Source organism: Lissotriton helveticus, chromosome 4_1 (genome assembly GCF_964261635.1).
Source record: "Lissotriton helveticus chromosome 4_1, aLisHel1.1, whole genome shotgun sequence".
Lineage (NCBI taxonomy): Eukaryota > Metazoa > Chordata > Amphibia > Caudata > Salamandridae > Lissotriton > Lissotriton helveticus.
In genome coordinates, this window is record NC_136063.1 from 474,985,471 (window position 1) to 475,007,613 (window position 22,143).

A 22,143-nucleotide genomic window follows, 5' to 3' on the forward strand; every position below is an offset into this window, starting at 1 on the left:
TACCAGGCTCTGCCTCTTGCTTGTTGAGTGGGGGCCCTATGTTGGATGTTTTTTACATTTTTATTAGCCATTTAATCACCCAGTGGTCGGAACATGTCACTGGAAAGGATGGAAACAGTTTAAAGGCATCATTTGTGGTAAAGATGCCATCCAACATATGTCCAAAGGAAGGGTTTGGGCTCAATGCAGTAAGGTCAAGCCTCACTTAACTCTATCAAAAAACAAAATACCAGTACTGCAACTTTACTCTAAAAGGAATCAACTAACATAGTGAAGCAAAACACCATATAGACAAGACTGCTTTTTCTGTCTGAATTACATCTTTATGTTTTTGATTTTATTTTTTCAAGGACACATTTTTCATTTGTTTGAATAACATCACCACTTTAAATACACAAAAAAAAAATGTATTTGTCAGATATAACATATAAATCACCAAATTTCACATTTACACTCTCCTTACACACCTTCCACACAAACATTCACCCAGACTCACTAGAGTCGCTCACACTTTCTATTTACACAATATACATTTTTTCAATCATTATAAGAATGTTTTTTGCTTTAAAGTAAGACGCAACCTTGGAATGAGTTTTGATATTTAGAACATTTCACACTTTTTGAAGATTCCTAAGGTTGCATAGAAGGCTGGTCTACGCGTTTCGAACACCCTTTTTAAGGGGTGTTCTCGTCAGGACCACATATCTGAAAAACACAGGGGAGGTGTTTCAAGGTAAACGCTAGAAGCATACTGTTAAAACGCATCCGTGCCATAATCTGTCTTACCTCTGCCTTGGGTCAAAACGAGGTAAGGAGAGGATTCTGCAAGTAATCAGATTGAAGAGGGGGCTAAGTTTTGTCGTTCCAAATACACAACCAGGTTACAACGACTACCAAAAAATAAAAATAGTGCCCGTCGCTTGACAGTAAGTTCTTTCATACTCACGATTTTAAATTCGTGTGCACTGCTTGATTTGGGATGTGTTGGAATTATTTTGGATTCTAGAACGCCAATAATTAAGAGGGACAGAATGTCAGAAACGGGTGTTATCTTATTAAACTGTTAGTGAGTGAGCTGACTAGCCGAGAACTTACTTGTGGCATGCCAAGGTATTCTTGCGCTGATCTTTATATTGTGTATCTTTTGGCTCCGGTTTGAGAGCTTGTTTTCTGAAAAAGGGGGGTTCAAGGAGCCTTGTTAGGAGCCTGTTCACATATGCTCGTATCGCTTAACATAGTTAGATTGCAAAAACCGATGTTTCTCTTACCGTTTGAATCGGCGTTCGCGTCCTCTGTTTCCCATTAGACTCGCTTTTCTTTTCCTGTAGCGGGTTTCCGGTATAAAGATCGTCGTGACGTAGCCAGCGTCAAGTTGCGGCAGCCTCTCCTGTGGCTTAACCTGTGGCTTATGGGGATTGTAGTTTCAGCTTCAAAACAGTGATCTCGCTTGATCTGACTACTGTATGTACCTCCTGTGGTACCATAAATGAATTAAATCAACGAACATGGCTATGTAAAGAGTAGTGTTGGTTGATAGTATAGTATTGGTTTTAGAACCTGGCAATCTGGATGTTTTCTGAGAACACTTCCTGGATTGGCTATGATAGCCTATATAATTCCGATATTTCATTGAGGCCATCAACTGCTGTATTGAATTTAATAATGAGCATGGCTTCTCTTCTTGCGAGTTTTTGCTCCATGTCTCCTCCCCGAGGGTCTGGTTCAATTTTTGATATCACTGTCCATCTGATCTCAGATTCTGTATGGTTTTTTGTTTTCCAGTGGTTTACTAAAGGAGCTGTCTGTACGTTGTTTTTTGATACGCGATTTATGCTGTGTGATTCTGCTCCTTACTTCTTGGCTCGTTTTCCCAATATAAACCATGTTACATGGACAACGAATCCCATATATCACACTGCGCGATTTACAGTTTGTAAAAGCGTCATGTTTCCAGAAGGTTAATTTGTGCTGAAATAATATTCCTTCGTCGGTAGTGGAGCAACAAACACAAGTGCCACATTTATGGTGGCCTTGTACTGGAGGTAAACTCAGCATAGATCTTACTGATGGTTGTTTCCTTTTAGGGATAGCTGCACGGACCAGATGGTTGGCAATACTCTGGTCTTTTTTAAAAGCAAACAGAGGTTTGTCTTTTAATGATGCGTCCAAATTTTGGACGAGATGCCAATTTTGGTTTATTACCTTCTTCAGGAACGAAGTCACATCTAGTGTAACCAAATAGTGTGAATCTTCATTAAAGTAAATCGAATCAAGCTTATTGATGAAATCTGTGGTATCCCTTAGGTAGGATTTGACTTGAGGGAGGAATGGTTTGAGAAAATAGTCCACGAATTTGGAATGTAAATATCCAAGCATTCCACAATTTTACATCCTCCCAAAAATCCATAAGGATGAATCAGCACCACCTGGGAGACCGATAGTATCGGGCTGCGAATCTATGCTAGAACCCATTTCCAAATTCGTGGATTATTTTCTCAAACCATTCCTCCCTCAAGTCAAATCCTACCTAAGGGATACCACAGATTTCATCAATAAGCTTGATTCGATTGACTTTAATGAAGATTCACACTATTTGGTTACACTAGATGTGACTTCGTTATACACTCAGATACCGCAAACTGAAGGCCTAGAGGTGATTGCATCGTTTATTGAGACCAGAGACAGACCGGTCAGAATACCAACAGAGTTCATCATAGAGTTGGCATCATTTGCCTTGAGAAAAAACGACTTCAACTTTAATGGGGAATTTTTCTTTCAAATAGGGGGAGTAGCCATGGGCTGCCCCTTCGCACCGGAATTGGCTATTCTTTTTATGTCTAAATTTGAGGATAAGTTCATCTACCAAGATAACCCATATGCCCAATACATCTTGCATTGGAGTCGTTATATTGACGACGTGTTCGCCGTCTGGACAGGGGGCGAGGATGAACTACTTCGTTTCCATGAATGGCTAAATAATCGCACTCATGAAATCAAATTCAGCCTAAATTACTTTATATGTTATATCTAACAAATTAATTTGTTTTTTGTGTATTTAATTTGGTGATGTTATACAAACAAATGAAAAATGTGTCCTTGAAAAAATAAAATCAAAAACAAAGATTTAATTCAGACAGAAAAAGCAGTCTTGTCTATATGGTGTTTTGCTTCACTATGTTAGTTGATTCCTTTTAGAGTAAAGTTGCAGTACTGGTATTTTGTTTTTTGATAGATCCAACATATGTCCAGCGTTATGTGTGGCGCCCTCATTGATTAGAGTAAGGCCAAAGGAGTCCATAGTATCAATCAGTTTTTGAGAATGAGGGTCGGTATGTTTTTCCAAGTGGAAGTTAAAATCCCCTAGTACGGTGAAATCATCATTAATGATTGAAGACTCGATCACCGTACTAAGATTATTAATGAAGCTGCTCCTTCCTCCAGGCGGGCGATAAATTAGCATCCCCTTAATAGTTGATAAATCTGGAGGCTGTACCGAAAAGGTTGTCGTAAGTAGTGGTTAAAACTTTCTTTTAAAATGGTTGCAATAAAAAAAATATCGCCTATCCACCTCCCTTTTTTTTCTACCTATCCAGTCTAAAAACAGAATCTATCTGGCAGGTGGAGGGGGAGGTGAGGGGGGGGGGCATCAGAGCTCTCATCTGCCCAGGTTTCTGTTACAAATGCCACACCAATGTCTTGGGTTTTGGACAAGATCATAGAACTCTAACTGGTGTTTTACCAGAAAACTTGTATTTAATAGCATGCAGCAGACATTGGAGTTATTGGGACCAGGACTCTTTTCTTGCGTTTGGCCAGACTTTCCTATTGGGGGTGGCAGGCTTTCAAAATGAGGTGTGGGTTGTTCCTTATTGATACCATAATGAGGCGTGCCCGGTATGCCGTTATAGTGGGTCTTAAAGCCATTAATGATTCTCGAGAGTAGCAAAGATTACCTGACTTGTATTGATGCGAAGGACCAGGGGAACCGGCACTGGGCACGGTCCAGGCACAGACTGGCTTGCCTTTGGCGTGCTGCCGGCTAGCCCGCGGCACAACGGAAGTAGGTCACTTTTCCAACTTCTCGGAAATCTCCCTCCACTCAGTCAGCCCGCTAATGGCTGCGGTGGACCGGGGAGATATCTATCAAAAAGAAAAGTACGCTGAGCATAGCAGTGTTCAGAAAATAGGTCAGTGCAAATTACAATTTGTATAAAAAAGTTAAAAACTTTCGGATAAGCCAGGTATATAACAGGGTAGCAGCAAGCGCTTGTTAGAGGGTTTTTTCACGATTATACAAACACAGCAAGATATTTAAAAACGCTACAGAACAATTTAAAAGCACACAGGTAAAAAATGGATGACTGTTTTCTGCCTCGTTCAATCCCTACTGTCTAGTTGATCAATGTCGCTGCTCAATCTCCATGCAAGGAGGTGGAGGCGGGACAGATCCGGATGGAGGACTGTCCCCTGCTGCTGCGACAGAAGATCCTCCCGAAGAGGCAATCTGATCGGAGGATCAATGGCCATGTGTAATAGCTTGGGATACCAGACTATCCATGCCCAATCCGGGGATAGAAGAATTTATTTATTTATTTATTTTTTGCGATTTATTAAGCGCAACGTATACCCATGGGCGTCTTGGCGCTGATGAGATTCCCTAAATGTCTTTGGCGGCACAGAAGATAATATATGCATTATTGATCAAAGAGCCACGTCTTTAGCCCCTTACGGAACTGAAAGAGTGAGGAGGACATCTTAATGTGCTGTGGCAGAGTATTCCATAGTTTGGAGGCTGCCACTATAAAACGACGGTCTCCCCAGGAGACGGTTTTCACTCGAGGGACTACGAGTTGGTTCAGATGGGCAGATCGAAGCTGTCTGCCTGGTTTATAAGGTATCAGCTGACCTTTAACAAAGAATGGTCCTTGATCATGGAGTGTCTTGTAAATTATGCAAAGCGATTTAAATTTGATCCGATTTCGGATCGTTAGCCAATGGTATCTCTTAATAGTGTCCGATATCGGGGAGAACTTAGGTGTTTTAGAAAGCAAACGCGCCGCTGCATTCTGTACTGATTGAAGTTTATTCGTAGTCCTGGCTTGGGCATTTAAAAACAGACCATTACAATAGTCGAGAGATGATAGCACCAGAGAGCTTATTAAAGTTTTCGCGGCAGTTACAGGCAAGTACGGAATGATTTTTCTGATCATCCTCAATTTGTAATGGGCTGTTGCCGCTACCTTGTTGGCATGGGCCACAAAATTTAATTCTGCATCAAAAATTACTCCCAGATTCCTTGCCTTGGAAACTGGACACGGGGGGTCTCCCATGGCGGGTGGCCACCAGATTGTTGACCACTCTGGTCGGAGGTGTCCAAAAATAAGCACCTCCGTCTTATCAGAGTTAAGTTTAAGGCAATTGTGTGACATTCACTCTTTGATTGCAATGATTCCGTGCCTAAAACTGTCTGCCACCCTGGGTCCGTTATCTTTAATGGCCAATACAAGTTGAGTGTCATCAGCGTAGGAGGTAACGCTCATCCCATATGCTTTGATGACATTAGCAAGGTCCTACACATAGATATTAAATAGTGTCGGACTTGGGGATGAGCCCTGAGGCACTCCACACGGTAATGACAATTTGGCAGATTGATACGGGCCCAAGGTGACTACCTGTGATCTGTCAGCTAGGAAAGATGCAATCAAATTTCTCGCTAGGTGATGAACACCCATCTTTTCGACACGGTCGACCAAGATCTTATGGTCGACCGTGTCGAAGGCCGCTGACAGATCCAGCAGTATGAGTACTGCTGTCCCTCCTTGATCACGAATTACCCCGATGTCATCTGCCGCCTTGATTAAGGCAGTTTCTGTGCCATGATATCTTCGAAAGCCGAATTGGGCCCGGTCGCACTTGATCTTCTTCAGCACTTTGGGCAGAAGTGGTATAGGCAGAAAGGCGTATAGATGATCGCAACTCCACTCGCGACAAATAGCGTCGCATAGCGAGTGCCGCCTTGGAAATTCCAACGCGCAGAATTGCTGACATCCATGTTCTCTTCAGTGGCGAACAGACCTAACCAAGGCTCTCACCACTGCTGAAAGAGACCTTGCACCACCTCTGAGTGATGACGCCATTCGTGATCCATCATGCACCTGCGGCTGAGTTTTCTGCGCCCTGGTGTTCAGAGAACCTGCCAGGTGTTGAACGACCAGGAATATGCCCTGATGTTCCAGCCATGTCCAAAGGCGTAGAGCCCTTGACATAGGGTCCACGACCCCACCCGTCCTCTTTATTGCAATACCACATGGTGGTGGTGTTGTACATGAACACCTGCACCACTCTTCCCTGGACAGAGGGAAGGAATGCTTTTAGTGCAAAACGAATCGCCCGAAGCTCCAGAAGGTTGATATGGAGCCCAGATTCCGCCGGAGACCAGAGGCCTCTGATCTCCGCCTCTCCCATGTGGCTGCCCCACCCCAGCAGTGATGCATCCGTCACCACTGTGAACCCTGGTTGGGGAAGGGAGAGGGATCTGCCGTTGATCCAATCCTGGTTCGTTAACCACCACTGCAAATGGTGAGCAGTGCCCTCCGAGATCTGGACGCTATCGGAAAGATTCTCCTGATGCTGAGCCCACTGGAACTTCAGGTCCCACTGCAGAGCCCGCATATGCCACCTGCATCCAGCGGGATGCAGGAGGCAATGAGGCCCAGTAGCCTCAGGGTCATTCTGACTGAAACCCGGGATAACGGCTAAAAGATTGGAATCATAGCCCAAATATCCTGGACTCACTGCTCGGGAGTATAAGCCTGAAACTGTGCTGTGTCCAGAACCCGTCCGATGAAAAGGAGCTTTATGGAATTGGCCCTTTTTGGCAGGTTCATCCCTAAACTTTTTGCATTCTCCTAGCCTTTTTCTGTGACCTGGTGTTCATGATTTAAGGCCTTTGGGCACTTTAGCATTGTGGTCCAGTGTAAAGTATGTGCGCTCTCTGTGTTAAATTGGTGAGATTGGCCTGCCCTCCCATAGGAATGCATTGGGGATACCCTGATCAGTGTGTCAGTGGTAAATCATGGTATGGGAGGAGTAGAGTGGTCGAGTATGTATGGAATTGTAATAATAAATGCTGCGCAATGGTGTGCGCAGATTTACTGTGGTTATTTTAGAAATGTCACTTTTAGAAGCTGCCATTTCTTTGTGCTATGTGTCTGCCTGCCTAATGTGAATTGCATGTCTGGCTTATGAGTGACAGGGACTGGGAAGGTGTGTGTGGCTCCAGGAGGGGCAGGACGAGTCAGCACTAGGCTGAATGGGGCATCTGTGCTGGGAGTAGTGGGCAGTGGCGGTGCCTCCATTGGGGGCGTTGGGGCGTTGCCCCCCGCCCGCAGCTCCCTCGGTGTCTCTGAACTCAAGTAAACTCTCAGTTTACTTAAGTTCAGAGACACCGAGGGAGAACTGACAATGCTTGTCAGTCAGCATGACGTCAGACCACCCACCCAAGGGGGTGGGCAGTCCGGCGTCATGTTGACTGACAGGCATTGTCAGACCGTCACCAGGGGCATGCAGCAGCACAATGCACAAGTGCGCATGAGTGGGCAAGGTCAGCAAATTTTTTCGCCATGCCCAGTCGTGCCTGCTCTGGCTGGCGCATGCCCATTAGGAGAGCGAGGGTTGAGCAAAGGCTCAAACCTCGGTCTCCTAATGGGCAGGCAGGCGGAGAGGAACCCTGCTCTGAGTCAATCCTGGCGCTGCCCAGCGCCAGGATTGGCTGAGAGGGGTTGCCAGCAGCGATGCGGCTGTTCCTGAATGTAGGCGCCAACGGAACGGCGCGGACCTGGTCAGGTAGGATATTTAATTTATTTTCTTTTAAAACTTCCCACCCTCGCGTGACACTTTCCCCCGCGACTGCCGAGAACATCTGCCTGCATAGTGCCGTGAGACAACCCTGCTGCAAAGTGCCCCAGAGTGCTGAACGACTTCGGGCAGAGCCTCAGCTGACCCCCCACAGAGAGCCGCCATCGTGCCCCGCTAAGAGCCTGCCCTGCATTTCATTCTATGCCTCTGCCTGCACAGAGCCCACCCGTCTTGTCCCTAGTTACTGTGCCTCCCTGCACCTTGTACGGTGCCTGCATCTTTTTCAAGTTTCCTAGCTTCCTCAGAACGCCGAGGCGATCCCTGCCTGCCCGCATTCGGCATAGAACCACTTTGGACCAGTTCCCGGGCCCGCTTCACATCAACGTTTCATTGCACCCCTCACTTTCACACTTTGCTTTTTAAGTTTCTTACAGTGTTTTTTTATATCTAAATCACGCAGGGAAAGATAATTTTCCTATTAGTTTTCTTATTGTTTTTTTCTCACGGGTTTCAGGTGTTTATTCACTCTACATAACATTTTCCCTTATACATCACCAAAACCCATGCCTACTATGTGTATGTTAAAGTTTGTCTTTCCGTGATTCATGGCCTCAGCTATTGGGCCAGATTATGCGGCCGAATCGGCGCACAAAGATGAATCAACCAGGAATACTGTACGTTTACATGGTCAACTGAAATGTCTAATGAATGATGTGTCAGTTGAAGAATTGAATGTCCAGGCAAGATATTTGAAACGTATGGCATATGAGTTTCTATCGTGAGACCCCATTAGGAACTACACCGTGTGTTCGGCAGTGTGTGTGTTCAAACTACTGAATACACTGAGGGCAGCTTCTTTAAAAGAGTCTAATGCAAGTTAAAGTGACCACACAGCAATGGCCTAGCTCTTTCATATTAACAAAACATTATTTCAATTTTGAAACCTCTTCAATAAATAATAAATGTATCTTAAGGAAAATAGCGGCGTCAGAGTCTCTTTCCACGATAAGTAGGCTGGGGTTCACCCTGCTTCCCTTACAGCAAAATAATGTATTCCCCAAATAGACTTTTAAGACGTCAGGCAGGAAACGTGTTCAACAGCTTGCAAGCCTCATCGGTGGAAAATATGCATGTACGAATAGCTTAGTATTTCAGGAATGCAACCATACACTGCTATTTACTTAGGAGAAACTGCAGAGTAGTTGGAGCTAGGAAAGGCAACTGAAAATACTACTTCATAGGGAAGAGCCTAGTGCAGAATGCATCAGTCTGTGTGAAAAGTCTAATATATAAGCCACCGAAAACAAATCACCTCTGGATTCTATGGTTATTATTTATGTTTACACAAGTATTACTTACATAATTAATCAGTGCTCTCTCCAAGGACTAAAGATTTTTTTGTGAAGCACGAGGGGCAGTGAGGGTTTCTGTCCCAGTCCTACCATTTACAGCAATATTGACTCCACCGTGCCAGCTGCCTGTCCACCCTCTGCCTCCGCGCACAGGCCTGAGCTTCTTCCCAGCGTTCGTTTGGAAAGGTCTGAGTTAGTTTAATCCCATTTTAATTTGTCCGATGAAACCCTGACAATTGGTCTACTATTCAGTAGTCTTTGTTGAAAACAGACTTTTGGGGAATGGATTTCCATAGCTTTGTTTAGGACAGGCATGGTGCCAACAGACTTGCACCTATAAAGGAGCACTTAAACGTTGGCGTGTTTCGCACACCAGAGAGCTTGCCAGATTCCCTTATTTAGGAAGAAAGATTCCCACCTACGGAATCCTTCCCAAACATTTATTTTTTAATCCAAATCTCCCTATTTTCTTTCAGATTCCAGCTAATGCTTTAGAGTTAAATGTATAAAGAGACATGGCTGTTATTCGTACAAAAAAGCACAGGTATATTTTAGCTATGGTTCAGCATGCAGAAACCCAACAAAAAGTCAAATTCGCCAGTATTTGCACAACGCACCCCATAGCTGACGCCTCTGCAGTATTTTGCCCTTACTTTGTCGACGGCATTTTTTTTTTTTTTTTTTACAGACTATTGGCTCATGGGTATATTGAGTAAGGAAGGTGCATGTGTTATGGTGTGGATTTTAAGCTGTGCATCGTAACTGACAAATTTAAGTTTTTTCTGTTTTTGTGTATGCTAAACTAATATTTTCCTATGTGTTTTTTAGAGTGTTTTGTTATGGTATGGCGTACCGATTTCATCTGCCGTGTACCTATTCTGCGCTTAAAACTGCCTTCAATCAGGGTCTGCGGCAAACCCTCTTTAGCCCTGTGAAGTGTAGGGCCAGCCTGCTGTCTTTCGGCTGATTTAAAATACATGTTATCTAATCAATGTTTGTAATTTTGTAAATGCATTAGAGGGTCGCCAACATATTCAATATCGAGTGTATACGGATACATTTCTGGTCTTCGAACTTGGTTTTTAGACATTGCCCATCTGATCACAGAATTAATGCACCATCTATAAAGTTTTGAAAAAAGGGTATAGGCAGCAGCTTACCGCAATCCCTGCAGAGTGACATAAAATCGGTTTCTTAATTTCCAAAATTAAATATCGCTCTCAAAGGTGTTTCAGAACATATCTCATTTTGTTTCGGTGGTGTAAGCCTTGACTGCACACTATTGCACTGTGTTATCGCTTGCATATATAGTGGGCTGTGGGCCAATCATGTGGCTTCACACATTTTCCTCCTTGTCTTTTGGGGGTTTACACAGGAATGGTTTACAAGCAATTAGAATGTTTGTGTGAGAGTCATTCTGTGTTTAAAAAGGAACAGTATCAAAGTTTTATGCCTGTCCTGGCTGTCACTTGCAACTAGTTGTAATGAATGGATTTAATGAGAGGGACTGGGAGTGCTGTAAAAAGGGGAGAGGGATGGTTTGTTAAGGCTCAGCTACAGGACTAAAGATGCAGTAAAACTTAACAGCGCATCGTGGTGAATGAGGTGACGTCATGTTGTAGTTACTGTAGTGTTCATTATGGGAAAGACTTTGACGCATCTCCCCGCTGAAGTAATCGCATGAGCCCCAGAGAAGCCCCTCCGGACAGACAGCGCCTCGAAATTTGCTTATTTACGTACTTAATGCAGAAATCGTCAGGGCTCTCAAACCCCTTAATAACTGGCTTCATGACTTTCTCTGAAAGACTATTGAGAAGTATTTTTTTTGTGAGGCCGAGCGCGATCTGTATGCGGTGATCCACTGAATAGGGCCCCACCCCGACTATACCTCAGAATGCTTGACATGTGAAGGAGTGTTCCTGTTATTCTTAACATATTGCCATCAGCATGTTTGGTGCACACGTCTGACAGTTACACAAATGGATGCAAGAAAGAAGGTTATATAATCATTCTATCTTATTAATAATTAAATAGCATGTAAATGTTCTATTTTATTTTTTCTGAGTTAAGTGATCTTCTTTGTAGCCTTGCTACCAGTTATAGAACCAAACATGTATGCACTTATAGAGGCATGGTGCCCATTTTATACAAAACAAATAGCATAAGGCAAATAAACAGCACAGTCACTCTTAACATTGCTGCAATCAAATAGATGCCTTAATGAAAGCCATGGAGATGGGGAAAGAGGCTGCGTTCAAAGCATATAATTCTGCTTGGCGTAGTTTATAATCGTGGAGGTTTCACCAAGTTAGCTGAGTGGGTTGAGCAAGTGGCTACAGAGGGTTCCAAGAGCGGAAGTGTTCCATTCACAGACACTTGGTGCTTGTTTACAGACAGAGATGCAGCACTGCTGTTAGGGTTTGCTCACAGATAAAGAGTGGCTTTGACCCCAGTCTCCCGAGCACTCCCGCCAAGCTGCACCACTGCCAAGCCCAGGGCTGTGACCAGGTGTACAGCAAGTCTTTGCACCTTGAGGGGTATGCGGAGAAACAAACTTCTATTCTGTTATGTTCCTTGTTTTATCTGCACTGGATATGAAAAATGTCCTGTGCGCCATGTGCCATGTGGCTTTTTAACTGTAATTATGGCGGCCACACCTTTCGCAACGCTTGATGTTTAACGTTCATTCTTGTTTTGTCAGCACTAGATATGGAAAATGTCCTGTGCACAATGTTTTACTTTAGTTCTAGTGCCACACGCGTTTTATTTGTTAATATGGAGGTCGTGCAAGGGGAGTGAGTTGCTGGCTACTCTACTTTCTATTACCTTCTGTGTGGGGACAAAGCTTGACTTCCTGATCACAATGGCTTTGCTTTTCCTTTGTCACTTTATTTTGCAGTTTTTACAAAGAGAGAAACAGAGAGAGATGAAGCTAAACAGAGCCAGAATGAGAGAGTGTGGCAGAAAGAGAGAGGGTATGTCTGCTACAGGAATTTTTAAATATGAGAGAATGTTAATTTGCTTTGGAAAGTCATGCATTGTAGACTGCACTTAACTCACATGAAATGACACGTGGGAGGCCTGCTTTGGCAGTGAATTGGATCTGGAATGTTTGAGTTGCATGGTCAATATTTATGTGTCACTTTCATAGTTATTTAGACTCGGTTTCGGTTTTATACTGTTTCTGCCAATATGTAACCTTGAGCCACAGTTTTAGTTGATTTTGATTGCAGTGGCTCAGTTTATTTGGTGATTCACAATTTCAATCATGGGTAAAACATGGCTTGTTGAACATAGAGGAGATGTACTTGCAAATTGTTGGATTGCGTATTACATTTCAGGTTTTCAATTTGACCAATCTTTTCACTTCTGAGTGTCTTCCTGGTCAAGGACCACACTGCTTTTTCTCTTATCTGTCTTGTATGAAGACCCTGCTGGACTATGGGGTGAAAGAAAGCTTGAATAAGCAGCTACTTATGTTATATGACATCTCTTTATTAATGTAATAACTGCACTTTCACAATTGCTTTATTAACCATCCTGCTTTCTCAAATGTGCTTGAAAATGCATCATTTGTCCACTATTTTTTCAAATTTTTCGCGGGGGAGAACCCCCCCGAACCCCTCTTAGGTTGTTTGGGCTCGCTCGCTGCTGTGCAGTATGCTAAGCATTTTACGCCCCACAACTTTCAAATGTCACCAGCGGCCAATGTTTGAAGTGGATCTCGTGACATATTAGGACTATATATATTGGATACAAATATTCTACAATTAACAACAACGAAAGCATAATTATTAAGTAAAACAGAACAACATATTTTAATATGTAAAGTTTTTTGTGGCCAGTGCTTTATGCCAGGAAGAAACTTTAATAACTTCGAACTGTGCCAGTCAGGATTCGATAGTCTTTTATAACAGATAGGACATTTCTTTTCACAACTATGTTAATACTGCATAAAAAAAAACACTTCACAGAGTCCTTTATTTTATTAAGGTGGGGACAGCATATTTATTGCATATGTAAAAAACATTGTCATTTACAATAGCAATAGTTCCAATTCGAAAAAATGCGAGATCTATTGCATTTCCAATGCTCGTTAAAAAAGGAAATCAATCACTCCTTGGTTATCGGACGATTTTGTTAATCAATACTAAGGTCAAAATCCTGGGAAGTGTGATCTATAATAGGTTCAGAGAGAGGGTGAGAGAAGAGTCAGTGTCATACCCCTGTCGGTACAGACTCAGATGTAAAGTGGGACCTATTGAGCAGTGTATCAACCTAAACCTGGTCCTGGGAAAATAAAAGAGTTGCCAAATAATCCCCCCTCTACTTAGCACTTATAGGTCTCTCATCGGCCTTTGATTGTGTGAACGGGTCAAAATTGTGGCTGTTGCTTATAGATTGAGCGTTGGACGTAGCACCAGTCCACTTTTTGGAATACTTACAAGGACAGGAGGGCAAGGGACTGTATCAGTACACAGGGAGAGGTATCTGAGATAAAGTCATACATCGGGGAGTAAGATTGGGTGCGTGCGGTCTCTCCTTTCAATTAATCTTTATATTAATGAGCTTCATCTGTTTCTAGCATGCTCCACACCCGATGAGCCAATAATAAAGGGTAAGCCACTGCCCACACTCCTTTGTGCTGATGACGCAGTGCTCATAGCACGCACCCCTTGGGTACTGCATCAGTTACTGAATGCGGTCATACATTTTATGGCCTCACTTGATCTGCAGACTACATTCACAAAGTCCCATATTATGTCCTGTAGCCCCAAGAGTAAACCTCTCTCAAACAGGACCATTGGCTCTCAGCGTTTGAGTGGCACTAGCACTTTCCCATATCTTGGTATGATTTTCTTGGCTCAAAAGGTCATGTTCTGCTAATATTGTGCACCATTGCAAGAAATTCTTAATGGCAAATGGGCTTTCATGAAGCCTCCCTCAATCAGCGGAGGGAGGCACGACTCTCTTGCACCCCTTTGCAAACATATAAAATCAGAATGTCTACCCATTGCTATGTATGGTGCAGAGGCTTGGGCATTTCGAATTGTAAGGCCATTCAGCGCGAAGAGAACACACTATGTAGGAAACTCCTGTCTGTCCCTATATCAGCCTTGCATCTTGTATGCCAAAAATAACTTGGTCTTTCTTACTTAGCAGATCGGATTAGGGTTCAGCCAGTCTTGCTGTGGCTTACAATCTGGAGGAACTCAGAGGCTGCCCCATCTAAAGAGATTATAATGGGTTGTCTTGCCTTGGATAGAAGGTTACTTATCCTTTGGTTGGCAAATGTGAAGGCAGAATATTGTACAATTGGTATAAAATCTGAGTTTAATGACCCACTATCTTGCACTAGGGTAGATAACAAGATTGTGGCACAAGCACTATAACTATGAGGAATTACGATGCTAAGGGAAATATAGGGGAAGCCCAATGTGACTGCATACCTAAGTCTGAGTGAATCCGATTGTTCCACTGACTACATCTGGTGTGAGCGCAGTCTCGGGGAATGCTCTTTCTTATTAAGCTTCAGATCAGACACCGTTTTAAATATTTGCTTTGCTTCCTCCAGGACTTTGTACTGAATTTAGATGTTTTGCCCAGGGCCTGTGCCAATGTATCAGGTCAATCGATGCTTCACTTGACCTTTTATGTAAATGTTATGCAAGATACCAGACTCTTTAATTCCGTTTTTAAAAAAGAAATGTCAAAATGTTGGTCACTGCAGGCCTGCTTTTAAGTTTTTATTGTTATTACTTAACAATACAGTTGCTAAGGGGCTTTTTTAAAATATGCCGTTCGGGCTCGCAGGTCTAGCCGGTCTTAAAATGTGTCCTACCCACTGTATTTTGTCACTTTTTATTATCATTTTAATTTCAGTCTTGATTTTTGTATTTTATGATTTGCACGTTCTAACTATTTGCACTGTATGGCACTTTTATGGAAACTGAATTTAATGTGTTTAACAATTGGTAAATTGTGCTCAATGCACTCTCTGTTATCCTTTAAATTGGCAGCTAAAATGTTGACGACCCGCTCTCTTAAACTTGGTCTACAATTAGTTTGGAAATACATGATATGTAAAACATAATCACACAAATAATGCCAAAGTACCTTGTTTCCAGTTTCTGCAGAAATTTCGTTGGCGGTTTGTTTCAAAACATCAATATTCCTGAAAGCAAATAGATGACATTTTATCTAATCATAAATGTAATTTCCACCAACAATTTAATTGAACCGTTTCATGAATTAGAAAAGGGGGAATTCAGGTGGATTAAACCATTTACTTACAGGGTGACTAACCATCTATAAACAATTAATGTGGCCCGTTCCTCTGATCCGCCAAGATGACACTGATGCCAATTAATCTTACAAGGTCAAAAAGGAAGTCCTATATAGGATGCACTGGTGCACACCCACCAAAGTGAAATACTTTAACATCGGGTCGTGCTCCTCTCTACAATACCCAGCGGACCCCAACAGGGTCTCTTTGCCAGAGATCCTTTTTTCACTCTGTCCAGTGTCAACCAGACAGTGGAGTGATGCTGAAGGGGGTGTGGTAGATTGGAAAGGTGACTATAACAGGCTGTGGGCTACCTAAATAACAAATCTTGTGTTGAAGGAAACCGATGCCAAGATTAAAATGAACTGCGTACCAGTAGGGGAAAAATGGGCACTAGATTCATTCAAAAGGTCAACATGTTTCGTGCCTAATTGTGGGACTTGGCCCACTCCGCAGGGTCAGCCCCAAAACCTTCACCCTCTTGTTTTCTGAACCTGTTTTATTTGGCTTTTAGGACACTGTGGACTTCACCACTGCTAACCAGTGTTAACGTGCTTGCTCTCTCTTCCTTAAACATGGTGAAATTGGCTTACACCCAATTGCCACATTTATTCGTAAGTCCCTAATAAAATGGTACTACAGGTACCCAGGGCCTGTAAATTAAATGCTACTAGTGGACATGCAGCTCTCATTGTGCCACCCACTTAAATAGCCTTTTAAATGTCCCAGACCTGCCATTGTAGCCTGTGTGTTCAGTTGTAAACTGCCATTTCACCTTGGCAAAATAAACCTTCTGCCAGTCTTAACCCTTTCTTTTTAATGCATACAAATCACCCCTAGGGTGTGCCCTAAACCGCCCATAGGGCAGGGTGCATTGTACTTAAAAAGTAGGACATCTACCTTTTAGTTTGACATGTCCTGGGAGGGAAAAACTCTCAAGTGCGTTTTTCTTTATTGCAAGTCCTACCTCTCCCATAGGATAACATTAGGTTACGTTATTACATTTAATAAGATATAACTTTTCATTGAGAGCAGGTGGAAAAAGTCCTTTCTGGTGTCTGAGGAATTATAATTTAAACCCATCTGTTATGGTAAAGTCGGATTTTAAGTCACAATTCTGAAAATGTCATTTTTAGAAAGTTGCCATTTTCTTGTCAAACATTTGGGGCCTGCAGCCTCTTCATAGGTCACATGGCTAAGTGTACCTGGCAGTTAGAGTTTGTGTATTCCACCCAGACAGCATCACAATAGAGGGTCTGGGTGTTAGCAGGGTGGAACGGTCATCTACCACACTTGCACTTCCAAGGCACTGGCTCAGCTCACACAAAAAGGATTTTAAACTAGTCTATTGTGCCCCCGGGATAGGACCAGGGCAGGGAAGCAAGACATTCCAGACACCTCTTTATGCTGCAAGGGGAACATCCAGAAGCTTCTCCCACTTCAGAGTGGTCACCAGTTATTAATAGGGGACCCTCAGATCCACTCTTCAAGTAATTTCTGAACCTATGGAAAAGTCAGAAGAATGACTGCCCAGCTGCTCTGCTGACCTGCTACCTGAGGAAGAAGGACTGGACTTGCACCCTGAACCCAGGACCACCAGAGTGACTTCAAGGGCTAGTTGGCTGGCTTCCTGTTCTGAGTTATACAAATAAAACAAGCTCCAATATCCTTAACCACTTGGATGCTAAGGCACCTCAAGAATATTAATGTAATTTCCATTGAAGTCAATGGAAACTCCATGACGAGCTGAGCTCGTCATGAGCGTCGAAGGAGTTAAATCCTGCACATGGACTATACCTGCTGTGAATCCTACCGGGGACCATTGGATGTGGGGATAAAGGTGATCTGCCCGCCAAGTTGTGGTCCCCATCAGAACCAACTCAGCGCAATGCAACCCAACGCAGCACAAGGCAACTCAATGCAGCCCTCGCAACCCCTTATCGGTACAGACGCAGTGCGACAAAACTCAAACATGGACCTCTCATTGCATCCCCTCATCGGAACCTACAAAGCATGATGCAGTACCGTGCAGTGCTCCTCGCAACTGCATGCGCAGCACAATGCCCCTGGTCAAGGACATGAGGTGCAATTCTCAGCTGGCCTAACCTGGTCCCTGTAACTAGCCCGTGCTACACCATGATCGGATTGTAATTGTGACTTTGCCCAGATCCGCACAATCAGATAACCACAGTTCAGGCTTTGTGCTTTTAAACACTATGTTTACCTAAACCTTTCAAATTGAATTTCTTTGGTTCTTCTAGTTGCATTTCTGTCGCTTATGTGTCAAATAATGTATTACATTTTATTATATTTTTCTAAATTGGTGTGTGATTTTTCTTGGGTTTTCACTTTACTACTGTTAAAGTGCTGCACATATACATAACACATTGCCTCCAAATTAAGCCTGCATGCTTTTGTGCCAAGCTATCAGAGGGTTAAGCCCCGGTTAATTTAGTGACTTTTTACCATACACCCTGTTAAGGATTGTGGCTGCTTTTTGAGTAGGGATTCATCCCCTCAACCAACAACTCAATTTCTCATACTAATGTGCTCTAATGAGTCAGCAGCAAATCTTCAGGACCCGTAATTAGTGCCCTAATCTACCCGGAGAAGGATGTGCTAGTGAGATTTAGGTTTTATCCTGCTGGTACTGAAAGTCACGTCTATTGTGACAGTAGGTGAAACGTTCTTACATTGGAGATCTTGAGCTCACATGCCTTGCTAAAAAATGCAACAAACAATACATTTATGTAAACAAAGACACAAATATATTTAAAATGTCATTCATGTGAAAAATGGACTCCCCGTTACACTAGCCAACAAAATCTATTTAATTTATTTTTAAACTGTATTACGTGTGACCTCTGTCTTATGATATCAAGGGGGGTTGGAAAAAGGAAACGTTTCACAATACCATAGCAAAAAACAACATCGGCAAAACAGAGGTCAAATCTAAATACAAAAACTGAAAAGTACAATTCACACCCCGAAGAACAAGGCCAGTTAATCGTTTAAATATCCTGGAAAGAGTTACCCAAGGAAAATATCGTCGTTAAGAGTGCTCCAAAAAGAGAACAAAATTAAGACTGCAGACTGACAGGCAGTGAGCGAGCTTAGCAGTCGAGGTGCACGACTGAAAAAGCACGATTTGAGGATTTGGCAGAATTCGGGGCTATCTAAATGAAGTAGATTTCTACTTCTCATAATCTCGGTCCCACAGGCCACCTGCAACAGACGTGTCAGACACCCTGGATTAGAACAGACAAAGCTCTTGCTCATGATGCAGTAAACTATGAACTGGAGAGATAAGCCAATTAATTAAAAACACAAAAAAAAAAAAACATGGGGACGGTAGCTTTACGCATCCACGGCCAAACATTTTTCAAATACCAAAACACCCCTTTATTGGAGCAAGATTGGGCTGAGGAGCACCAATCAGGAGAGTGTTGCAACTAGTCTTGAAATTAAAAAAGCAAAATGATAGACCAAAAATGAGAAATGGAGAGAGTTGCTGTAAGAGGGGTGTCCGGGGCGAGACGAGCCCCTATGCTGTCTCCCTCCAGGGGGCTTCTGGCTAGTAGTGCAGTCTAAGGCAAGAGGGTTCTGGCTAGTTAACATTAGAGAGGGGTTTGTTGGGAAGTGAGGTGAAGTTCAAGGACAGAGGGGTCTCCTTCCTAAGGTCGGTGATCCTGGGGCTAGGATAACGGCCATTTAGCTGTCCCTCCCTTCCTCTGAGTGATGTTGTGAGTTATATGCTGAACTACTCATCTGGCAGGTCGCTGTGTTGGATGCAGTAGGTAGGTAGGCTGGGATTCTGCTACTATAGGAGACGCTGTGGTTGTAAAAAGGCCGGGCTGATGCAGGCAGAAGGGCTGGGATGTCGCCGAACGGATGCTTGCAGCTAGGAAGTGGTTACAGGATGGGGTGAGTACTGGTAGGGATACCAAGAAGGGGGCAGAATAGATTTTAAGATAGGAATGGCAATTGAATGCAACTGTTTGGATATGTACGGAAGGAAGGTGGTAGAAGGTGGCATGACTGCAGTGATGATGTGCTTGCCTGGGGCAAAGTGTTTATATCTGGCAGGAAGGAAGGGGGAAGATTAACAATAGGAGCCTAGGCTAAAACTGATCCATTAGTGAAGTGGGGAGTTTTAATAATGTAATGTTCTAAAAGATAGTGTATGGACTTATCCTAATGAAGTGGCTTTTTAAACTCTTAATAGGAGTACTGGCTTTCTCCTGCACCATCTTGGCAGATTCTTCATTTGTGAGGACTTTGGTGGCAGCCACTTTGGAGGTAGGTTCTATGTATCCGCCTCCTTATCTTCCTGGTGATTCCTGTGTGCATCTCATCAGATACAGTGAGTCAGCCCACACTGACCCGCCCACCCACTGAAATATTTTTGGAGAACATCAACTTCCTCCTCGATGCGTCTGGATAGCAAAGATCACTTCAGCTACAGAGTAACTTAAGTTTCTCGGTTTTAACAGGCGGCCCCTGGTTTGCTTTGCTTGTGGTACTCTGCTCTGCTGCTGGGATGAAGGTGGCTATGCAGATATGCATTGCAAAGCAAGGAGAAGAGGGTAGAGATCAACATCCGGCCAGTGTGGTGGCTGGGAACAATTCTTGGGCTTCAGCTCACTACTTGCCACAGCACTCTATTCAGCAGCACCTGCCTCTGGAAAGCATGGTTTTCTGTGCTTTCTAACTGGGCCCTCACGGAAACGCTCACCTGCAGAGAGTTTGGTTGTCTCCGCTCAGAATAGAGATCATACTCACTCAAAATGGTGCCTTTCAAACTCTGCGACAAGTCTTTCAAGTAACAGGACAACTTACATCAATGCATAACATGTAACGGACATCCCCCGGACGTACAGATGCATGCAGAGAAGGGGATAGAGTAGTACATCAGGCAGGAAGAGAGCTCAATGAGAAGCTCCAGGAAAGCAGGTAAGACTGACCATAACTTAAGTGAATTCTCCTCAAGAAATTGACCCTTTTCACTCAGATGCTGGAGCAAAGTCAGATGCTTATCAGCAGGCTAATCTGGGAACTGAAATCTATTATGGTGTGATTTATGAGAATTATTAATGATAATTAAAAACTCTGGAGAAGTCCTTTTGTATGTATTCATTGCAAAATATTTTTGCTTCATCATTAGGAATGGTCTTGAAACTGATACCTGAATGCTTTCATAACAAACAGACTGCGTACTTGGACAGGACTTCGAGGGGGAGTACAAGGGATACACCAGTGGTGAAGAATATCACAGGAGTTTGCAGTATAAGCAGATTCCCCCCCTCCTTTCCACAAAGAAATGTAACTGCCCCTTCATGCCCATAAGCCCTTATTTCCAATCAGACATTAACACATTAGAGGCACAAAATGTCTTAAAGCCGTCACAATCAAGAATTCATACTAAAGATAATTGTGATGCTATTCCGCCAACTATCCCCTCACGCCATTGGTCTCTACTCCTAATTAATTCAGGGGCAATACTATTCGGATGAAGCACTGGATGGAAAATATTGGATGAAACAAACTTTGAATTGCAGCCAAAAGATGTAGGCTTGGAGTCAGAAGCCGGAATCTACGAACCAGGGATAGAAGAGATAAGGGGTGCAAATCAGGTCTCTGTTGAGAGTGAAATTGAGGATGATGAGCATCTCCATTCGGGTCATTCTGTGACTCAATTAACACCAGCCTCACAAATAACCATTCTTCACTCATCAGTACCCACAAATCAAAAAGCCAGAACTCCTAGTCATGAAAAGGTACAAAAATCTGTTGTATCCTCCAACAACCACCTCTGTACTCTCTCAATTAACCACTTGGATGCTAAGGTGTTTTATGGCTTTGAATGTAATTTCCATTGAAGTCAATGGAAACTCCATGACGAGCTGGGCTCGTCATGAGCGTCGAAGGGGTTAAGTAACTTGCCCCCCAGTAGGAAGCATATTAGAAAGATCACGCTGTCAGTGGGACTGGAAACCAAAAAAACTTGTGGCTAGCCATAAAGTTTCTAAACAATTGGGCTCACTGGTGGGAAGAATAAGCGAGGTAAAAAACAATCAAGCCGCCTTGAGGACATGTCACAATCATTTAGGCAACAGCTTTTAGAATAAGACTGAAAATTGAACAACGTAGTATGGAAGTTGGAAGACAAAGAGTAATGCATTCGGCCAGATAATTTGAGAGTTCTGGGTATTCCGGAGAGGGTTGAAGATGAGGATTCCTAAAAAATATAAAAGTCTGGATATTCCAGAGGGCTTTTCTAAGGGAAACATCTGGAACGATGACTCTGGAACAATGTGTTCCGGAGTCATGTACGCCAAAAAACTTGCCCGAAGCACGACTTAGCCTCAACCATGCACATGCGTGGTTAAGGCCAAGTCGGTCTAGTGTTCGAGATGGGCGGGGAGAGAGGAGTGTCGGACAGGAACAAGACAGGTAAGAGTGGTTTGGGGTAGTTTTTAGGGGGTGGTAGGGGTTCAGCTGTAGTTTTTAGGGGGTGGGGAGGGTTTGGGGTAGTTTTTAGGGGTTGTGTTCGGGGTACTTTTTAGGTTTCGCCTGCCAATGCGCATGCGCATTGAGCAGAGCGAGACTATAGAGGCTTAAACAGAGCTTACCTACACTGGCGATTCA

At 43.3% G+C, this 22,143-nt stretch overlaps 1 protein-coding gene across 1 annotated transcript in view; it reads right to left on the reverse strand.

Moving 5' to 3' along the window:
* The window catches only part of DECR1 (2,4-dienoyl-CoA reductase 1), a 234,374-nt gene that overhangs the window by 141,422 nt on the left and 70,809 nt on the right, over positions 1-22,143 (reverse strand). The window contains exon 3 of the mRNA XM_078687063.1: positions 15,327-15,384. Coding sequence (XP_078543189.1) covers positions 15,327-15,384 — 58 coding nt within the window. The remainder of the gene's footprint in view (positions 1-15,326; positions 15,385-22,143) is intronic.